Source organism: Rosa rugosa, chromosome 1 (genome assembly GCF_958449725.1).
Source record: "Rosa rugosa chromosome 1, drRosRugo1.1, whole genome shotgun sequence".
Classification (NCBI taxonomy): Eukaryota; Viridiplantae; Streptophyta; class Magnoliopsida; order Rosales; family Rosaceae; genus Rosa; species Rosa rugosa.
The window spans coordinates 47,501,698-47,523,829 of NC_084820.1; the positions used below are offsets into that span (position 1 = coordinate 47,501,698).

General features: G+C 38.6%; 1 protein-coding gene and 2 long non-coding RNA genes across 3 annotated transcripts; 1 reads left to right on the forward strand and 2 right to left on the reverse strand.

Moving 5' to 3' along the window:
• Positions 1 to 12,169: 12,169 nt before the first annotated feature.
• Positions 12,170 to 12,706, reverse strand: LOC133739390 (uncharacterized). Its single transcript, XR_009860598.1, has 2 exons — positions 12,607 to 12,706; positions 12,170 to 12,467 (listed from the first exon to the last, which is right to left on the reverse strand). It is a non-coding gene; the product is annotated as an uncharacterized LOC133739390 (long non-coding RNA).
• Positions 12,707 to 14,667: 1,961 nt separating this feature from the next.
• On the forward strand, positions 14,668 to 16,147 carry LOC133739407 (2-oxoglutarate-dependent dioxygenase AOP2-like). The gene is made up of 3 exons (XM_062167190.1): positions 14,668 to 15,146; positions 15,295 to 15,619; positions 15,736 to 16,147. The coding sequence occupies exons 1-3, from the start codon at positions 14,758 to 14,760 to the stop codon at positions 15,982 to 15,984; spliced, it is 963 nt and encodes a 320-aa protein (XP_062023174.1). The 5' UTR covers positions 14,668 to 14,757; the 3' UTR covers positions 15,985 to 16,147.
• A 771-nt stretch (positions 16,148 to 16,918) lies between these two features.
• LOC133739417 (uncharacterized) lies at positions 16,919 to 19,092 on the reverse strand. Its single transcript, XR_009860603.1, has 3 exons — positions 18,747 to 19,092; positions 17,965 to 18,041; positions 16,919 to 17,082 (listed from the first exon to the last, which is right to left on the reverse strand). It is a non-coding gene; the product is annotated as an uncharacterized LOC133739417 (long non-coding RNA).
• Between the last annotated feature and the right edge of the window lie 3,040 nt (positions 19,093 to 22,132).

Here is a 22,132-nt window from a genome sequence, read left to right on the forward strand (position 1 = left end):
TAGTTTTCTTAAGTTTTGGATCGTAGTATGGAGATGGGCTGCAGTGAATTTGAAGTTGTTGTGTGTTTTAAGTTTAAGTAGGCGGGACACTTAAAGTTTTGCAATGGAGTTGATTTTGGTGTAATTAATTGGGAGAGTTAGAATCAGTTCTTGTGAATGATGTTGGATGAGAGTGTGTGCCTTTGGTGATTGATTTTAGGTGTTATAGTTAAACGCAATTTCGGATATTGATTTTAGTGATTTTGTTAGGTATCCATAGTGGTTCAAGTGAATTACTATGTGATATGGAGTTTGATTTGATTTCTGAATCGCTAAATGTTAGGGATTGAATTGTGGTGAGTTTTTGTTGAAACAATTGATAGATGGAATTATCGAGATTCTATAAGAGTTGTAAGAGTAACTCTAAAAACGTGGGTTTTTCCTAGCTAACTCAGGATGTGTTTAGCTTTATAAATCCCTAATCCTATCGATGAAATTGTTGTGTTTGGTTTGACTCAGAGGATACTAGCTAGACCTCGATGCGACTTAATTGATTGTTGGATTCTTTTTGAGTGATTGTTTTTATTGCATCATTATGAAAGATGTGTGCAGTAGAGTTGTTTATGGTTTTGAAAACAGTATTGGGTGACCAAGGTTCGATCCTTGGTGTTGTTGTTGGTTAAACAAACAGGAAAGAAAACATGCACACCATCTTATTGAGTTTATATTACAAAAAAAAAAAAAAAAAAAAAAAAAAAAGCGAGGACTATGCTATACTAAGCCTAGTCAGCAGCTCCGGATGGGTTGAGGCTGAGCTCAAGAGAAACGTTTGAGCCACTGTGGTAACCGCCTGAGCCACCAGAATAGTAACCAAAAGCGCTACCTTCCTCGGAAGTAGCCTTCAGGTTACCAAAGACGTCCTCGCCGTGCACGGGGAACAGAGGAAGAGTTTGAACCTCCTGGTGATCTCCTCCTCGTTGTTGCAGGGATGTTTGTCCTCCTGTTGTGCCAAAAGAGTTGTACTAGTATTAGTGTTGAAGTGTGAGGAAGAATATGAAACAGAATTTAAATCAAGAAATCCTTCATTACCAGTAGAATAGGTGGAACCAAAGTTGAGATCAATGGATCTACCATCATCAGTAGAACTAGTGGACCCAAAATTGATGTCAATGGATCCACCAGCTGGCCCAAAATTGATGTCGATGGATCCACCAGCACCAGTAGAACCAGTGGACCCAAAATTGAGATCAATGGATCTACCAGTACCAAGAGAACTAGTTCTCATGGGCACTGGAGCAGCCTGATTACACCTATTCATCTGCTTCTCTCGAGCCCTGACGTTCTGGAACCAAAAGTAAATGTTCTTACCCTCAACATACCCATACTGGTTCAGCTGGAGACAGATCTCGTGAATCTGCTCTGTAGTTGGGCACTTAAATCCCTTGACATAGTAAAGATCCTTGAGGATTCTTATTTGTTCTGGAGTAGGAATCCACCTGGTACGGCTTCGCCAGAAATCCATGTTGGCACTACTTCCAGCTGCTTGGGTGTTTCCTCCCTCCTCTGTTGGTTGCTGTTGTTGTGGTTCCATTTGTTGCGGGGTTTGGAGCTCCATTAGTTGCAGAGTTCGTGGCTCTTGGGTCATGGGGTGAGAGGATGTGGAAATCGAGGAATACATGGTTTAGTGTTTGAGGGAGATTTTGTTAGAAGGATTGGAGTTGTTGAACTGGTGATTGGAGATCTGAGATTCTCAGAGGAAAGATGAGATCGAATCTTCAAATGGAAGAAAAGATCTGAGAAAGAAGGATTGAAGATTTGGAGGAAAATATTGAAGATCTGAAAGTTCAGAGGAAAGATGGGATTGAATCAACTAGATGGGAGAGAAGATCAGAAGAGAAGGATTGAAATTGATGAAGAAAGGATTTGAGAAGAGAAAGGCTGAAGAGTTGAGAGAGAAAGACTTGAGCTCGGAAGAAAAATTTCTTTTCTTTTGGAGTGAACAGTTTTTCTCCAGAATGCACCTATTTATAGAACAAGGTGAGCAGATCTCCACCGTTGGATGAACGATCTCAGAATTTGAATCCACGCGTTGGATTAAAGTCGCCCCGAAACCCGGAAAAGCTGTTGGCGCGTGTTGAGCGTGTAAGGGGACAGGCCGAACCTCGAGACGCTGTGGCAGACAGCTTTAGCCGAAAGTGATTTGCTTTCCGTAAATCACGGAAGAGACGTGTCGTGGCACGTGGAGTGTACCGACAGTTTGTTGTTATTCTATCGCTTATGATAGAATAAATAAAAGAAGTTGCATGGATAGTAACGAGAGCAGCTGGTGCTCTAGTGGTTGAAGAGCAAGGCTCATGTACAAGAGGTCAGAGGTTCGAACCTTGCCTCTCGTTTATTTTTATTATGTTCGCTTATGACATAATAAGTAAAACATTTGTACACATTATATTAAGCACAGCTTGTGCTCCAGTGGTTGGTGGGCAAAGCCCTTGTGCAGCAGGTTAAGGTTTCGAACCTTGCCTCCCCCGTTATTTTATTTATGTCGCTTATGACATAATAAATATAACACGTGAGCATATATTAATGAAGGCAGCTCTTGCTTCAGTGGTTGGGAGCAAAACCTTCGTGTTTGAGGTCGGGAGTTCGAACCTTACCTCTTACAAATATTTTTGGATCTCGTATATGCTTGATATACGACGTATATACGGTATACATACGTATATACGGTCTGTACGGTATGCATACGAATATACAGTTGTACGGTATGCATACGTATATACGATCTGTACGGTATGCATACGTATATACGGTATGTACAATTTCATACCGTAGCCGAGCTGGAAGTTGGTGGGCCGATTGGTAGGCCCAAATAGTAAGCCCAAATAGTAAGCCCAAATAGTAAGCCCGAATAGTAAGCCCGAATGGTAGGCCCAAATGGTAGGCCCAAATGGTAGGCCCAAATGGTAAGCCCAATTGTTCGGCCCGAATAGTAGGCCCAAATGTTAAACCCAAAGTGGTTTGGGCCGGTTCGAAATGTGGATGGTCCGATTTCTTCAGGCCCAATTGGCCAGCCCTAGTGCTTAACCCAAGGATTGAGCAAGCCCAAGTCATCATCATTGGATGACATAATTTATTGGCGTGCTTTTGGGGATGATTTGTTTTGAGTGATGCATCTCTATGGTTGTGAAGAGTGGTGCATGCTTAAGTTTTACTATGGAGATTTACCGTGATGCTAATTGAGTAGCGAAACACTTTGTGGGAGTGTTTACTGTGCTTGTATGCCAGTACAGAGTGATGATCTATGTGAAGATCTATGTGATGATCTATGTGAAGATCTATGTGAGGATCTATGAGATGATCCATGTGACGATTTTGTGTATGTGATGTGGAGTGTTGTTGAGCAGTTGTTGTGTGAGTTTACGTTTGTGATGAAAGGATTTAGTGGCCATAGGAATGTATTTTTATACAAAGGATTGTGGCTCTGTAGATTACTACAGATTTGGAAGAGATGGAGATTCTATGGTTAGGTCAACCTTAATCGAGAGGAATTGACTTACGCTCAAATTTCGGGACGAAATTTCTTTAAGGAGGGTAGACTGTAATACCCCGGAAAATCCAAATTAAATTCCATGGTTTTTTAGAAATGATTTCACGATAGTAGGAGCGAGTACGAAGCTTGGAAAAGTTGTGGAATTAGTTCGAACGATTTTATTTTCGAAAACGAACGTTTTTAGGGGGTCAACAAAGTTGACTTTTTATACGTTCAAAATTTTGGAAAACTTCCTTCATGAAAGTTGTAGAGCTCGTCGATACGAGTTCGTGGACATGTGGAACGCATTATTCGGAGTTCGTATGATTAAGTTATGAATTTTTGAAATTTGGGAATTTTCTATAAATAGAGAAATTTTCCGAATTCTTTCTTTAAGGACAAAAAAAATGGGAAATTTGCGTTTTGGCCCCCCAGCTCTCTCCGTTCTCTCTCTCGTGCGTCCCTCAGACCCGACGGGTCGCGACCGACCCGACCCGGTCGGAAAGGCCACTTCCCGGACGCCACCGCCACCGGACCCGCACCAGACCGGCGCGCCTTGCCGAGCATAGCTGCTCTGTGGCCTCGCCCCGCCTCGCCGCTGCCTCCAAGCCGAGATCAAAGCCCGACCCAAGTGCAAAACGGACCCAGCCGGAAAACCACTTTTCCGGCGTTGCATGGGCCGATCGTTCACATTTTCGTGATCTCCTCCTTCCCCTGATCATCCCCATATAGGCCTTGCTTGACGATTTGGAGTGTGGAGTGAAAGATCACGAGTTGAAGATTTCGACGTCCCTGATTCAATCTGGAATCTGATCAGACGCACGAGATTAATCCAACTTCAACGCTTGATCTAGGACGATCTAGGCCAAACCAGACTTAGCTCCAGGTATGGAAGTCGATCACCCTTTCATTTTGAACCAGTTTGTAGTTGGTCACTTTGCCATCTGAGGTGGTTGACCGGCGTTGACCGCCGCGTTGACCGCCCACTGACCACCGCTTGTGGCGGCGCATCAGACCATATTTCGAGTTTTCATTATCTAGGCGATGATCTATGCATCCATACGAGCGTTTTGATATATAACATGGTCATGTTAGAAAAAGTTGATAAATAGTGGATTTACGTTTTGACGTTACTATTTAACGTTTTTACGTTTATCTTCGGTTTACGATCTGTGAAGATCTGACCATCGGTTTTGCTTCAATTTTGGATATGTTGATCGTATGACTGTCCCGGTGACCTTGTGAGGTCACGGGCGAAGATCCGACCGTTGGATCTTCGTATAATTGAGAAATAGTGATTCGGAAGGCGATTCGTGAGAATCTGACCGTCGGATTTTCATATAATTTTGTGGAGATGTTAGTAAAGGCGATTCAGGAAGATCTGACCGTTGGATCTTCGTGATAATTTTGGAGGATGATCCTAAAGGCGATCCGTGAGGATCCGACCGTTGGATCATCATTAAATTCAGATCCGACCGTTGGATCATCGTTTAATTTGAATCTGAGCGTTGGATCGTCGTTTAATTACATATTTGAGTTGTTGGCTAAGTCAAGATCATTATTGGACTAGGTGATTGACGGTTTGAGTTGGTGGACGATTGTGGATCGTATTTTGAGCTGAATTGAAGACGCAGCGGGATTATCGAGGTGAGTAAACCTCACGTGGTTCATATTACGAACCCAATATATTTAATTGCTTTATTTTGCAATCATATGAACTATTGTTGGTGTATTAGACATTCCTGTGTGAATGTCTGTATATATATTATTACGTGAAATAATATGTATTGTTGGAGTTGTGTTGAGTTTATTGTTGAGAAACAATATATTGTGAGAGGTATTGAGTTTATTGTTGAGAAACAATATATTGTGAGAGGTGTTGAGTTTTATTGTTGAGAAACAATAAATTGTTGTGATCTGTGGAGATCACTAGGTCACGAGGTGACCATGGCATCTATTAGTGAATCACGCTCTCGTACCGGGCTGGTGGTTATTAATAGTATTAAATCGTAATCACGTCTGTGGCCGGACGAGTGGTTACGTTCAGTTAGAGCTCTAGTCTGCCTGCCAAATGTGGAGTGACCTTATGAGTGAAATTGAGAGTAACTCATAAGTGTCAATATATATATGGTAACCTTATGAGGGAAATTGAGAGTAACTCATAAGGGTCTATATATATATATGAGTCTGTCTACCAAATGTTGGGAAATCTTATGAGCGAATTTGAGAGTAACTCATAAGTGTCTATATATATATATGAGAGTGAGGGATCTTATGAGCTAAATTGAGAGTAACTCATAAGTGTCTACATATATATATGAGAGTGAGTGATCTTATGAGCTAAATTGAGAGTAACTCATAAGTGTCTATATATATATATGAGAGTGAGAAAGTAACGTGGGTTTGTGGTAGTCTTGAAATCTAATAAATCAACAGTTCTTTCTTGTTTACTCATACTGGCTGTAAAAAGCTTACCGGGTTTTGTGTTGTTGCAACTCCCGGTACACTATTCAAATTGTGTAGCGGGTAATCCTACAGGACAGGAGAACCAGGACGGTGATCGTGCGGTTAGAGCAATTGTTAGAGTTTTACAACAATTGTAAGTTGTGAGGTGTGTTATGCTCATTTGAGCTTTATAATATATTGTGAGAGTGAATTGTAATAATGAACTCGAAGTTTCGAGATTTGGTTTTTTTGTAATTGTAATTATTCAGGTTTCGGATTTGAATTTATCATTCAAAATCCGGGGCGTGACATTTAAATTGTGTTAAATTTGGTCTTATTCTAAATTTCTCTTGCTTGAGAACCCCTTAAGTCATACCCCAGGTTTGGAATGTGACAAATTGGTATCAAATTTCCTAATAAGATTTAGCATGAATAAGTTAAGTTTTGAGTGATGAGGAAGTAATCAAGGAAATTGAGTGTTTTGTCTTATTTATTTTTGCAAGGCAGCTAAAATATTAACTGAAATGAGGAGCACCTTTGTTGCTTCCTAAATGTTGAAAATTTTAATGAGGTAAACTGATTTTCTAAGTCATTAGTTAATGTTCTTAAAATCTTTATGTAGGGTTGATAATTCAAATTTTTTGTTTACATAAGAATTTTGACCATGATCTTTAGATTTTGTACAAAGAAGTTAAGTTTTGAGTGATGAGGAAGTAATCAAGAAAATTTCTGTGACTACTGATATCCATTATAAAACTCTGCATTGATTAACATTGTGCTCTTTCTGTTTATGTTTTGTTGCAAATTCGTAATGTCATTACGTAACAACAATCTTTTGACTGAAGTGCTATTGTATTTTCTTTGGATGCTATTTTGCAACATTTGAGATATTATTGCATAGGATCTACTTGTTACATATTGGAAATAATGTTCCAAAGTCTAGTGTTTTTTTCAGCCTAACGTTGAACTTTTATTTATGGGTGAGTGTTCTTTCAATACAGTTATCTAAAATACATTATATTAAGAGTTTCATACCATTAAAAAAAAAAAAAAAAAAAAAAAAAAGAGTTTCATACCATTGATTATGCGTGTGTCTGCATTTGTCTAGCCCCTCAGGTAAGTCTTGTTCAATTAATTTTGAACTATACTCCAATTTTTTTAATTTTTTTTTTGTACCTAGAAATTTTCCAAATTTGCATAATGCATCTGAAAATGGCTTATTGCCAATCTATAAGAGACGAGAAACTTTAATAAGCTAGGTGCAATATTGGAACCCAGACAACAAAGGAGTAAAGCATGCATCTTACCTCTCCTACTCATATGAGAACAAACTTCGCAATTTCGATGATAATTGATTCATGATTGACTTGCCAAATAGAAAAACGAAAAAAGAAAAAAGAAAAATAATCAGAATTGTAAGGAAGGGTAATTAGGGTAATTTGTAAAAATAAATTAAATTAAAGTAATAGAAAAATAGAGGGAGGTGTGTGAATAGCACCACCCAAAAAAAATGACTCGAAAATTGTATCCTATACTCTGGATCAGCATGGAAGAATTTTCATTTATTTTTCTTGACCTTTTTCTTCCAAAACTTACATGGTGTGCTGTCATATTGAATTTACATATATATTTTCTGGGGCTATTCATTTTTTTTTTTTTTGAATGAAGGGCTAGTGCAGCTGCCCTCAAGCCTTGATTAATGAAACTGTTGAATACAAGAGGGGGACATTAAGCCTAAACCCCTGATTACAATAAGCAACTAGAGTATATCCCGAAATAATATCAGGAATCTCTACCCCTGATTTTCTGGGGCTATTCATTTTAAAGATAAACAAAAGTTGAGTTCTTATAACTTCTCCTAGACTCCTAAAGATGCTTCCCCGGCCTGCATTTAGGTAAATGTTATCTGTGATAAATAATTCAGTATTTCGCACAATAAAAATATTTTCCAATGATAACAAAGATAAACAGATCGAGTAGCTATCAAACTTACTCAATTCATATACATATATGCAAAACTGCTACCAAAGATATTAAGACCATTGAGAGTCTAATTTGGACCTTAGAGCATCTTTAGCAATGCTAGCCATTTTTTAGTCAAATTTTAGCCAAAGTAGCTAAAAAGTCATTTTAGCTAGCCACTTTAGAAATACATCTGCATCAGTGCTCTTTATTTTAGCTAGTTTTGAATTTTTATTATTTTTTAAATGAAGATTAAATAGTTTAAATGTATTTATAAATTACATAAAATAACTTAAAATGAATGTTTTAAATTATAGAGAGCCTCAGCTCGCTCTCTATATTTAGGAGCAAGATAGCTAAAAGTTATAATGGAGAGTCACTTAGGAGTCTGGTGCAGCTGCTAAAATAAATAAAAAGCTAAAACATGCTCTCCAAAATAGCTAAGGAGCCAAAATAGAGAGTCTGCTAAAGATGCTCTAACCAAGTAAAATGTCATTATCTATACTATTATTAAGAGAACAGAGTTTGTCAGCCAAAACAGAAAAATTTTACCAAAATATCCCTCAAATATTAAAAAACATTTGAACTGAAATATTTGAAAAAGATAAAATGGTCAATTCAGAAATAAAAGAAAAACAAAAGAAATTTAACAAAAAAAATTAAAAATCAAAAACAAAATATGTGCAGCCATAGGGTGTGTTTGGAGTCTAGTCGTTCATAAAGAATGGTAGGTCGGTTGGGTTCTCCTACTCATGTCAGCATATTATTAATTAAATCGACCATTAACTATTTTGTGCCTTCAAAACCTTAAGTGCTTTTAGCAACTCCAATTACATTTTCAAACATTTTCTTAGTCAGCATTTTGAAAACCGATATCACCTATTTTAATTTTAATTGGGGAATGCTATGCTCACATTCATACCGATATCAAGTTCACTTCTTTTCCATATTTTCTATTCCTTTTTCGTCCCTCCTTTTTTTCTCTCGTTCTTCCTCTATCAGTGAGGCCGAAGAATGATAGTGGCAGGGATAGGGGATTTCGGTGATGACGGCAATGGAGAATCAGTGATGGTGAGAGACTTAGAGTGGTGGTAGAGGGATAAATTGGGGCAGTGAGAGTGGGCTTATTGAGACTAGAAATCAAAGAACATGCTAACAGAAAAACCAAAAAATCATAAAAATCAAAGTTGATGATGGCATGAACATAACAAGCATCATCATTTGAATGGAATTGCATGGCATCATATGCAAGAGATTCTTCTCATCATTACATCTGGGTCTACGCCAAAAATTTTACAACTAAAACTCTACACCAGTCTTTCAATTCTTCCATTTATCTCCCACACTCTTTTCTTTTCCGCCTCAACTCCTCCTCCGTCGTCGTCCGTTTTAATTAATTCTCTCTGACTCCCTATAACTCTCGTTCAATGCGCATAGCCGAACAATCGCTATAGCAATCACAACAACTATGAAAAACAGCGTCCTCAAGGAGAACGGAGTGTGCTTGTCGGAGAAGCAATACGATTCTTCCTCGTCTTCGTGGTCTATGGGATTATGGAAGGTCAGCCTTCAAAGCTTTTCAATTTCATCACGAATTATTCAATTTTATGATTTCACTCTAAGAAGGTTTAATTTGTGCTTGTCTTCTTCGGTCAATGATAAGAGGAAGAAAGAGAGAAAACAAGGGGCAGAAAAGGAATAGAAAAGATGGAATTTTAGTCATTCTAGGCCGTTCTGATATTAAGGAATGGAGAAATGCCTACATGTGTCTGCGTGTGGCTGATCCACACCCAGTATGAGTGTGAGCTTAGCATTCTCCATTTTATTACCTATCTTGCTAAGGTTGACATAGTATTATCTAATATGGGAGCCCTTCTAATGAGAACCACTAAAATGAGAACTAGTTGAGTACTTTTGTGTTAGACCCACTTTTCGATCACATTTCCGCAATTCAACCGTTAGATGTTTATATATTTATATGTAGATCATTATGCAATTTTTCAACTAAATTGAAAATCGTTAAGACATTCATAATCGTGATTTATCAGTTTTGAACATGAACGGTTCATGTTTGACAGATTTGGTTCGTCCATTGAGTTGATCTAGTTCGGTAGCTTAACAATTAGCAATTTGGAAGAAAATTTTCTAAAGTGATCTACTCATGCATACATAAACATCTTACGGTTGATTTGTCGTAATATAATCGAAAAGTAGGTATCTCAAATGGTTGATTAGAAAGTTTTCAATTAGTCCTCTTTTTAGTGATTCTTATTAGAATGGCTCCCTATCTAATACTGCCAATACATAAGACAATAATTTCAGTTGTATAGTTTTGTTTTTTTTGAAAAGCAGTTGTATAGTCATTGCTTATAATAAGAGATCGAGATATAAGATTTATTAGAGCAAGTTCACCCGTTGGGTCAATAGGTGAGGGTCACTGGGCCAAAACACTGTTCACTGTCACTGGACATGTGTTTCCACCTGTTCTGTTTCTTGACCGGTCAGTTATTGTTCATTGAATTTTTTATTAATTTATTTATTGTACAATTGAAATATATTTGATGTAAATAGATCATTTGCATACTATTTGTGAGCCCTGGAAAATTCATCGAGCTCATTTTCAGAAATTTTTACAAGGTGAAATCCTCAATTTAAGATTTGGATAATAAAGTACATGACACTATGAGTTCGTGGGAATTTTTGGAGAATTTTTCGAATACCCGAGCTATTTATAGTGATTTTCCGAAGGTTTGGGATTTTAAAAATTATTAAAGGAAAAAGGGGAAATTTGTGTGGTGCGATCTGGGCCATTTAAATACCCACCACCTTCATCGTAGCCGTCCAAATTCAATTATTGAAGAGGCTATATATAGGATCAGATTGGGTCAAACTTTGGCAGACCACGATAGATGCTTCTAGGCTTCTGACCTGCGAGCGACACCCGAAAACCTGGAAAGAGATCCGACCGGCGCTCCACCGTTCGACCATCTCTCGGCGGCAGACCACTTGCGTTCGATCCCTCTCCTCAGCGCCGACATCCTCCTGGTGGTGGATTATACAATCGGCGACGGACGGCGACGATACGAGACTCGAGAAGCTTGAAGTTTTTCAGCAGTTTCGCAGCAATTTCCAGTGGCTCTGGCGGCCGATTTAACTACATGAGGTAGGAAAATTAATCCTCTCAACACGCTCTACATACTAATATTCTCAGTTCTTGAAATCGATCCAATTTTGATGATTTCGTTTCTGGGTTGTCCCCGGCTCCTTCGCGGCTCTTCAGCACGCGCTTGATACTTTTCGGAGCTAAATGACAAGAATATGGCCTCCACGAGAGGTGCTTCTTGTGCCGCTCTCTCAACGTCTGGGCTTGGGCCAGCGTGGCAACCGGCCTGCTTGGGTCAAGAATTGGTAAGATCTTCGCATTTTTCTTAGCTTGGGTCACGAAAGTTCAATCTAAAGCTGGTCAAGAGACCATCGGTGGAAGCAACTTTTTCTTCCATTTTAGTCACCACACTACAACAAAAAACCTCATTAGCGAGGAACTTATTCCTCGTTGAAAACCAACATTTCCTCGTTGTAGTATTTCCGCGAGGAAATTTTTTTCGTCTTCAATTCGTCGGAGAAAGCTCGTCAAGAAAAGTTTCAACGACGAAAAAACTATTTCCTCGCCAAACCTTTTTTGCGAGAAAATTATTTTTTCTTGCTGTTAATCTTTGGCGACAATATATTTCCTCACCCAAACTCGTAATTTTACCTCGTTAAAGAATTTCAAGGATTAGAAAATAGTCGTTAAATATATTTTCTGACAAACTTGATTTCGTCGCTAAATTATGTATTTCCTCGCTGATGATAATTAGTAATTAAAGAAGTTTTAAATAATAAAAAATTTAAACTACTGCTTTTGCGACAAAAATATTTTCGTCATTATAAATAGCTTTCGGCGAAGAAGTTTTTCCTCACTCTAAACCGTTTTCGGCGAGGAAATTTTGTTTCATCGTAATATGTATCATTTTAGCGAGAAAAAGTTATCTCCCTAAAAATAATCAACAACGAGGAATGTTTTTTCCATCGGTGTAGGAACTAAAGTCTATAGTGAGAAAATTATCCTTTGTCGTTATTGAATTTTAGTCTATAGCGAGGAAAATATTCTTTTTGTTACAATTGTCTGTTTATTACGATATGACCTGAGGATTCTTATTCAAAACTAGTCAAACAATCAACAAAATAATGAAGGAAATAAAAGAACATAGCAAGGATTTTGGAACAGAAGAAATAACTTTTATTGCAGCAAACATGGTTTACATATGGTTTACAGGACAAAACTCTCTTGGTAGTTCATTATTCTCAGACTTGAAGGAAAAGATCCAAACCTATATTTCAAAGGCAAAAGCATATACTAGCAGCTTTAGCTCTTGTTCATGAAAGCTTAACAAGACAAGCCTCTCACTTCCTCATGATCACAGTCCACAAGCTGCTGCTCACTGAGACTCACGACCTCCGCGGTTGTCAAATAATGAGCTCCTTCCAGTGCAAGCTCCCCTTATCTACAAGGCTACAAGCAATAAATCATATCCTAGTATGTGATTCTTGTTCCTACAATCAGTGTGAAGTGCTTCAAATTGAGACAGAAATTGTTTCCAGCTTGACACTGTAAAGCATCTAAGGGAAGTAAAAAAGAGTAAAAATCCAACCTTGAGATTGATCAGGGCTCTGATAAAGCCATGTAGGACTAGTAAGAAAAGAAGAAGCGTACAAACTGTTGTCGAAGAAGATGAAGAAGATTCATTCTCTGCAAAGAAACCACAGTAATTTTGGTGATTAAGAAACTCGACCAATATATGTAATCCTACTAGAAACTTATACAAAAAGACTTGAGAAATTATTCAAGCTCAGGGATAATAGTACCAGTATTAATAATCAGTTTTACATTATTATTGCCTTATTAAAGAAAGATAACTCGCAGAGTTCAGTCTGTTAATCCTGCATTAAATTTGGCGGTTCAAAAAACTTCCAGTCATTGAGTTGAAATGATTAATATCTCGCTAAATGTATCAAAGGCAAGAAAATCAATTATCACTAAAAAAGAACTTTTAGCGAGGAAATCATTCTCTATAAAAGTCATTTTTAGCGAGGAAATCATACTTTTGTCGCCATATAATTTTGCAGGTTCGAGAAAACTTCCTACCAAAACTATAGCGACGACTTAATTATTTCCTCGATAAAATAATAACTTTAGCGAGGAAGACTTATTTCATTGCTATTAAATTTGGTAGGTTCAAAAAACCTTCTGCCAAAACTATTGCGTCGAAATTATCAATTTCTCGCTAAATGTATAAATAGCGAAAAAATCATTCATCGCTAAAATTTCTATTTTAGCGACGAAATCATTCATCGATAAAAGTTCGCTTTTAGCGAGGAAATCGTTCATCATTAAAAGTCATCTTTTAGCGAGGAAATCATACTTCCGTCGTCATACAATTTGGCGGGTTCGAGAAAACTTCCCACCAAAATTATAGCGACGACTTGATTATTTCCTCGCAAACTACATCTTTTGGCGACCAAATGTTTCCTCACTGAACATTGACATTTAGCAAGGAACCAATAGTTTCGTCGCTACCAGATTTGGCGGGTTTTACATAATTTTCCGCCAAACAAATAGCGAGAAAAGTGTATTTCCCTGGCTAAATGCTTCTTTTGACGAGGAAATAGTTCCTCGCAAAACACGGACTGTTAGCGAGGAAACCATGGTTTTGTCGTCGTTGAACTTGGCGGGTTTTACATAATTTTCCGCCAAACTAATAACGACGAAATCGTTATTTTCTCATTGAATGTCTTTTTAACGATGAAAAAAATCCTCACTGAAGTCTCCTATTTCCTCGCCAATAACATGATGATTTAGGAGACCAAATTATGGTCACCTTTAGTGATGAACTGAAATATTCGTCGTAGAAAGTGGTGTATAGTGAGGAAATTATGTTTCTCGCAGAAAACCTAATGACATTTAGTGAGGAATCAACATATTCCTCGTAAAAAGTGACATTTACTGAGGAAAATAAATTCCTCGCAAAAAACTTGGTCGCTAAAAACACTTTCTGTTGTAGTGCCACCTCAGCTTGCCCAGGTGGAGGCCGGTCAAGAGAGCATCGGTGAACTTGCTAAGAGCAACTCCAACAGCTTCTCTATAATTTTTGTATTATAGAGAAGCAAAAGTCAAAGGTTTAAGCAATTGTTCTTCTTCAACTCCAACAGATTCCCTAGTTTACAGCAATCTCTAAAATCTCCAAATTCTTGCTTAAAATTTTAGAGACTGCTGTAAATTTAGGGAAGTTTGTTTTCTTCTCTTCTCACTTTCCCTAAAATGGAGAAAGTTATAGGGAATCTGTTGGAGCAAAAGAGACACATTTTCCCCTAAAATAGAGAAAAACTAAAATATGGGGAAGCTGTTGGAGTTGCTCTTAGAACTTGCTCTTAATTACTTGTAGAGATCTTATAGGAATGTATCTGGTGCGATTAGGTCATAACAAGACAAACTAATGAGATGAGAATTGAAAAAGATTTAGTTGGTAAAATATCCTCTTGGCATTATCTCATTAGTTTGTCTTGTTATGACCTAATTGCACCAGTTACATTCCTATAAGATCTCTACAAGTAATTAAAAATATGTGCGCCAGATTTTAATTCAATTCTCATCTCATTAGTTTGTCTTGTTATGACCTAATCGCACCAGATACATTCCTATAAGATCTCTACAAGTAATTAAAAATATGTGCGCCAGATTTTAATTCCCTGCTTCACACTATCCAAAAGTTCACCAAGTGTAACTGAAAAGCCTAAACCAAGACATGGGTTCTGATCATCATCAAGTGCCCCCAAAGCTTCCAGTCCTAGATTTCTCAAACAAGGAAACTCTGAAGCCTGGCACCAACTCATGGCAATCCGCACGCAAAGATGTTCAACAAGCACTCGAAGAATTTGGCTGCTTTGTAGTTTTGTACGACAGAATCTCTCCGGACTTTCGCAATTCTCTTTTGGCTACTCTGCAAGAGTTGTTTGATCTCCCTACCCAAACTAAAATGACAAACAAATACGAGGCTAAGCCCTTAAATGGGTATGTTGGGCAAATTCCCAAACTCCCTCTCCATGAAAGCATGGGCATCGACAATGCAACTTCTCTGAAGGAAACTCAGAGATTCACAGAGCTCATGTGGCCTGGTGGAAATGATAACTTTTGGTAATATATACTTGAACTTCCTCTTAATTAAATTGTAAATTACATAATTACTTTGTCAAATTTTGATGGAAAACCATACGTTTCTGATGTTAACTATTCCTAGACGTATTCTTTTGGTTGTCGTTAGACTCACTTTTTGTCTTCTCAGTGAAAATGCATATTCGTTTGCAAAAGTAGCAGAAGAGTTGGATAAAATGGTGACTAGAATGATATTTGAGAGCTATGGCGTGGAGAAGTGTTATGACTCTTATGTTGGGTCCATCACTTATCTTCTTCGACTGTTGAAAAACAAATTGCCTCGAGAAAACCAACATAATCTTGGCTTCGTCCCTCACACTGACAAGAGCTTCACAACCATACTCTATCAGAACAATCAGGTTCACGCTTTGGAGGTTGAAACAAGAAACCATGAATGGTTTAGGGTTGAGTTTCCACCTTCATCCTTTGTAGTCATGGCGGGTGATGCACTAATGGTAACAGTTTAGCATGCTATTTATAGGATCCAGTATACCCTTGTGCTTAATATTTATTTAATCAAGGGCCTTATGAATAGAAGCTAATTAAGTTAATTTGCTTGTTTCTTAATTAGGCATGGAGTAATGACAGAATATTATCTCCGAACCACCGAGTTGTTATGAGCACTGGGAATGAAACCGAAGCAAGATACTCTATGGCACAATTTGCATTTAGCAATGGCGAGATACGAGTGCCTGATGAGCTTGTTGATGACGAACACCCCTTACGCTACAAGCCTTTTGATCATCCCGGGTTACTGCGTTTCTTTCGTACTGCTGAAGACAACTCGAACTCTGCTATAAAAGCCTATTGTGGTGTTTGAAAACCTTGTGTATAGCACTCTAATAAGTTATGTGTGCTTGTTTCAAGCTTGCTGGTTGGTTTTGGGTTGTCTGAAATAACGATACTTGCTGTGTGGCTTTGTTCCTGCTATATATGTCATCTTCTTATCGATGAAATAAACGAAAAGAACGAATTAAAATGTATCTACAATTCTACATGAGATTTCGATATAGTAATTCTTAAATTCAGTACGTGCCACGAGTGCAATGTTAAACCGGTTGATTAAGCGAACAGACCAACACAACAAGATCTAAAAAATAAATAAGAACACGAAAATCCACCAGATTGAGAAAGTCTCAAATTTTTTTTTTTTTTTTTAATACACGAAGGAAAACTTATAAAGCAAAACCACGAACACAGGCACACAGCCCTCTCCCAGTTGATCCAACTGAAATGCTAGGAAAAACACAGAAAGGAAAAGGTATTTAAACCAAACTGAAACTTCGCGCCCAACATGTCCAAATTTAGCTAATTTATCTGCCACGAAGTTAACCTCCCTGAAATATGCCTTAATTGGATATAAGAAAATTCTCAAGTTTGTTAGTTATTCTCAAATGTTAGTAAACACTACATTGAAATTTGCTTGAATATATTACAAAAATTGTTTCAACTATAAAATCATCGCAATATTATAACATAGTAACAATAAGTTTAACGTGTTGTCATTTAGTTCTGAAAGACTTTATTATACATCAACGAGGATAATAAACTTGAAACCCTAACTGAAAAGAACACCTAAAATGAAAATGGAAAATGAAATTCACACTCTTCATTTTATAGTCCACACTCCATGTTTCTTTTTTAGTATTTAACATCACATATTTTACAATCTATACTACAAAATGTCACGCCCCGAATTTTGAATAATAAATTCAAATCCGAAACATGAATTAATTACAATTACAAAATCCAAATCTCGAAACCTCGAGTTCATTATTACAATTCACTCTCACAAGCAATATTGTAAAGCTCTAAATGAGCATAACACACCTCACAACTTACAATTGCTGTAAAACTCTAACAATTGCTCTAACCGCACGGTCACCGTCCTGGTTCTCCTGTCCTGTAGGATTACCCGCTACACAATTTGAATAGTGTACCGGGAGTTGCAACAACACAAAACCCGGTAAGCTTTTGACAGCTAGTATGAGTAAACAAGAAAGAACTGTTGATTTATTAAATTACAAGACCACCACAAACCCACGTTACTTTCTCACTCTCATATATATATATAGACACTTATGAGTTACTCTCAATTTAGCTCATAAGATCACTCACTCTCATATATATATATATACACTTATGAGTTACTCTCAATTTAGCTCATAAGATCACTCACTCTCATATATATATATATATATAGACACTTATGAGTTACTCTCAAATTCGCTCATAAGATTTCCCAACATTTGGTAGACAGACTCATATATATATATAGACCCTTATGAGTTACTCTCAATTTCCCTCATAAGGTTACCATATATATATTGACACTTATGAGTTACTCTCAATTTCACTCATAAGGTCACTCCACATTTGGCAGACAGACTAGAGCTCTAACTGAACGTAACCACTCGTCCGGCCACAGACGTGATTACGATTTAATACTATTAATAACCACCAGCCCGGTACGAGAGCGTGATTCACTAATAGATGCCATGGTCACCTCGTGACCTAGTGATCTCCACAGATCACAACAATTTATTGTTCCTCAACAATAAAACTCAACACCTCTCACAATATATTGTTTCTCAACAATAAACTCAATACCTCTCACAATATATTGTTTCTCAACAATAAACTCAACACAACTCCAACAATACATATTATTTCACGTAATAATATATATACAGACATTCACACAGGAATGTCTAATACACCAACAATAGTTCATATGATTGCAAAATAAAGCAATTAAATATATTGGGTTCGTAATATGAACCACGTGAGGTTTACTCACCTCGATAATCCCGCTGCGTCTTCAATTCAGCTCAAAATACGATCCACAATCGTCCACCAACTCAAACCGTCAATCACCTAGTCCAATAATGATCTTGACTTAGCCAACAACTCAAATATGAAATTAAACGACGATCCAACGCTCAGATTCAAATTAAACGATGATTCAACGGTCGGATCTGAATTTAATGATGATCCAACGGTCGGATCCTCACGGATCGCCTTTAGGATCATCCTCCAAAATTATCACGAAGATCCAACGGTCAGATCTTCCTGAATCGCCTTTACTAACATCTCCACAAAATTATATGAAAATCCGACGGTCAGATTCTCACGAATCGCCTTCCGAATCACTATTTCTCAATTATACGAAGATCCAACGGTCGGATCTTCGCCCGTGACCTCACAAGGTCACCGGGACAGTCATACGATCAACATATCCAAAATTGAAGCAAAACCGATGGTCAGATCCTCACAGATCGTAAACCGAAGATAAAACGTAAAAACGTTAAATAGTAACGTCAAAACATAAATTCACTATTTATCAACGTTTTCTAAAATGACCTTGTAATATATCAAAACGCTCGTAAGGATGCGTAGATCATCACCTAGATAATAAAAACTCAAAATATGGTCGAATACGCCGCCACAAGCGGCGGTCAGTGGGCGGTCAACGGCGGTCAACGCGGCGGTCAACCACCTCCTCTGGCCACCAAATTTCATCCACAGCATCATCTCAACATTTCCAATCACTTTCTCAACTGTGACAAAGTCAGAAAATACCTTGAAGTAGCCGAACAATTAAGCACTCCGATGTACAGTGAAATTTTCCAATTATGCTTTCTTCCTCCATGCTTCGATCTGGGTTATGAGACTTGGCGAGCATGAAGAGCGGCTTAAGGCGCTTCTAATGGACCTGGGTTTATGACTGGAGGTGGCCGGAAATCGGCGTTGACTAATTTGCTACAGTAAAAATGTTGGCTTCGATCTCCACATTTCCGGCCAAATCGTCGTAAACAACTCCCACATGCGTGATAAGGAGGAAGAGACGAGTCTATCGATGCTCGCAGCTCGCCATTTGGTGGTCTAGAGGTGGTGAAAGAGGAGGTTGCAGAAGAGAGAAAGAGAGAGTTGCAGAAGAGAGAGACTGAGAGAGCACGGGGGAAGGAGAGAGAAAAGAAAGAAAAGTTACCTGGCTACAGTAACATTTCAAATTTATACCAATCTACCATAAACAGTAACTTTCATATTTTGCTTATAACTTTCGCATACGAACTCCGATTTTTACGTACCACATATGCACGCACTCGGTTTAATGTCCTCTACAACTTTCATGAAGGAAGTTTTCCCAAATTCCCAATGTATAAAAAGTCACTTTTTGAGACCCCCTAAATAACGTTCGTTTTTCGAAAATTAATCGTTCGAACTAATTCCACAATTCCTCCGAGCCTCGTACTCGCTCCCACTATCGTGAAATCATTTCTAAAAATCCACATAATTTAATTTGGATTTTTCGGGGTATTACAATCTACCCTCCTTAAAGAAATTTCGTCCCGAAATTTAAGCGTAAGTCAATTCCTCTCGATTAAGGTTGACCTAACTATAGAATCTCCATCTTTTCCAAATCTGTAGTAATCTACAAAGCCTCTGCCCTTTGTATAAAAATACATTCCTATGGCCACTAAATCCTTTCATCACAAACGTAAACTCACAACACAACTGCTCAACATCACTCCACATCAATTACACAAAATCATCACATGGATCATCACATAGATCATTACTTAGATCTTCACAGAGATTATCTCATAGATCCTCACATAGATCTTCACCCTGTACTGGCATACAAGCACAGTAAACACTCCCACAAAGCGTTTCGCTACTCAATTAGCATCACTCAAAACAAATCATTCTCCAAAGCACGCCAATAAAACATGTGACCCAGTGATGATGACTTGGGCTTGCTCAATCCTTGGGCTAAGCATTAAGGCTGGCCAATTGAGCCGAAGAAACCGAACCATCCACATTTCGAACTGGCCCAAACCACTTTGGGTTTAACATTTGGGCCTACTATTCGGGCCGAACGATTGGGCTTAACATTTGGGCCTACCATTTGGGCCTACCATTCGGGCCGAACAATTGGGCCTACCAATCGGGCCGAACAATTGGGCTTACTATTTGGGCCTACCAATCGGCCCACCAACTTCCAGCTCGGCTACGGTATGAAATTGTACATACCGTATATACGTATGCATACCGTACAGACCGTATATACGTATGCATACCGTACAACTGTATATACGTATGTATACCGTACAGACCGTATATACGTATACATACTGTACAACTGTATATACGTATACATACCGTACAGACCGTATATACGTATGTATACCGTACATACCGTATACACGTCCGTATATCAAGCATATACGAGATCCAAAAATATTTGTAAGAGGTAAGGTTCGAACTCCCGACCTCGAACACGAAGGTTTTGCTCCCAACCACTGAAGCAAGAGCTGCCTTCATTAATATATGCTCACGTGTTATATTTATTATGTCATAAGCGACATAAATAAAATAACGGGGAAGGCAAGGTTCGAAACCTCAACCTGCCGCACGAAACCTTTGTCCCCCAACCACTGGAGCACAAGCTGTGCTTAATATAATGTGTACAAATTTTATACTTATTATGTCATAACGAACATAATAAAAATAAACGAGAGGCGAGGTTCGAACCTCAGACCTCTTGTACACGAACTGTACACTCAACCACTCGAGCACGGCTGCTCACGTTATTATCCATACAAATCCTTTTATTTAAACCAACTGTTTCAACTGTTTAAACAATTCGGCCCAAAACATCCAAGACTGTTGCAGAAACCCAGCCCAACGTATCCAAAACTGTTACAGAAATCCGGCCCAACTCATCCAAAACTGTTTCAGAAACTCGGCCCATCATGTCCAAAACTGTTTCTGAAACTCGGCCCATCAGGCCTCCACCCACAGCTACAGTGATGCCTTGATCCGAGACAGGCCCAAGTACGGCCCACTTGTGTCACGGCTTATCCCTTCCGTGATTTACGGCAGTCAAATCTGCTTTCGGCTACAGCTGTCTGCCACAGCGCCTCGAGGTTCGGCCTGTCCCCTTACACGCTCAACACGCGCCAACAGCTTTTCCGGGTTTCGGGGCGACTTTAATCCAACGCGTGGATTCAAATTCTGAGATCGTTCATCCAACGGTGGAGATCTGCTCACCTTGTTCTATAAATAGGTGCATTCTGGAGAAAAACTGTTCACTCCAAAAGAAAAGAAATTTTTCTTCCGAGCTCAAGTCTTTCTCTCTCAACTCTTCAGCCTTTCTCTTCTCAAATCCTTTCTTCATCAATTTCAATCCTTCTCTTCTGATCTTCTCTCCCATCTAGTTGATTCAATCCCATCTTTCCTCTGAACTTTCAGATCTTCAATATTTTCCTCCAAATCTTCAATCCTTCTTTCTCAGATCTTTTCTTCCATTTGAAGATTCGATCTCATCTTTCCTCTGAGAATCTCAGATCTCCAATCACCAGTTCAACAACTCCAATCCTTCTAACAAAATCTCCCTCAAACACTAAACCATGTATTCCTCGATTTCCACATCCTCTCACCCCATGACCCAAGAGCCACGAACTCTGCAACTAATGGAGCTCCAAACCCCGCAACAAATGGAACCACAACAACAGCAACCAACAGAGGAGGGAGGAAACACCCAAGCAGCTGGAAGTAGTGCCAACATGGATTTCTGGCGAAGCCGTACCAGGTGGATTCCTACTCCAGAACAAATAAGAATCCTCAAGGATCTTTACTATGTCAAGGGATTTAAGTGCCCAACTACAGAGCAGATTCACGAGATCTGTCTCCAGCTGAACCAGTATGGGTATGTTGAGGGTAAGAACATTTACTTTTGGTTCCAGAACGTCAGGGCTCGAGAGAAGCAGATGAATAGGTGTAATCAGGCTGCTCCAGTGCCCATGAGAACTAGTTCTCTTGGTACTGGTAGATCCATTGATCTCAATTTTGGGTCCACTGGTTCTACTGGTGCTGGTGGATCCATCGACATCAATTTTGGGCCAGCTGGTGGATCCATTGACATCAATTTTGGGTCCACTAGTTCTACTGATGATGGTAGA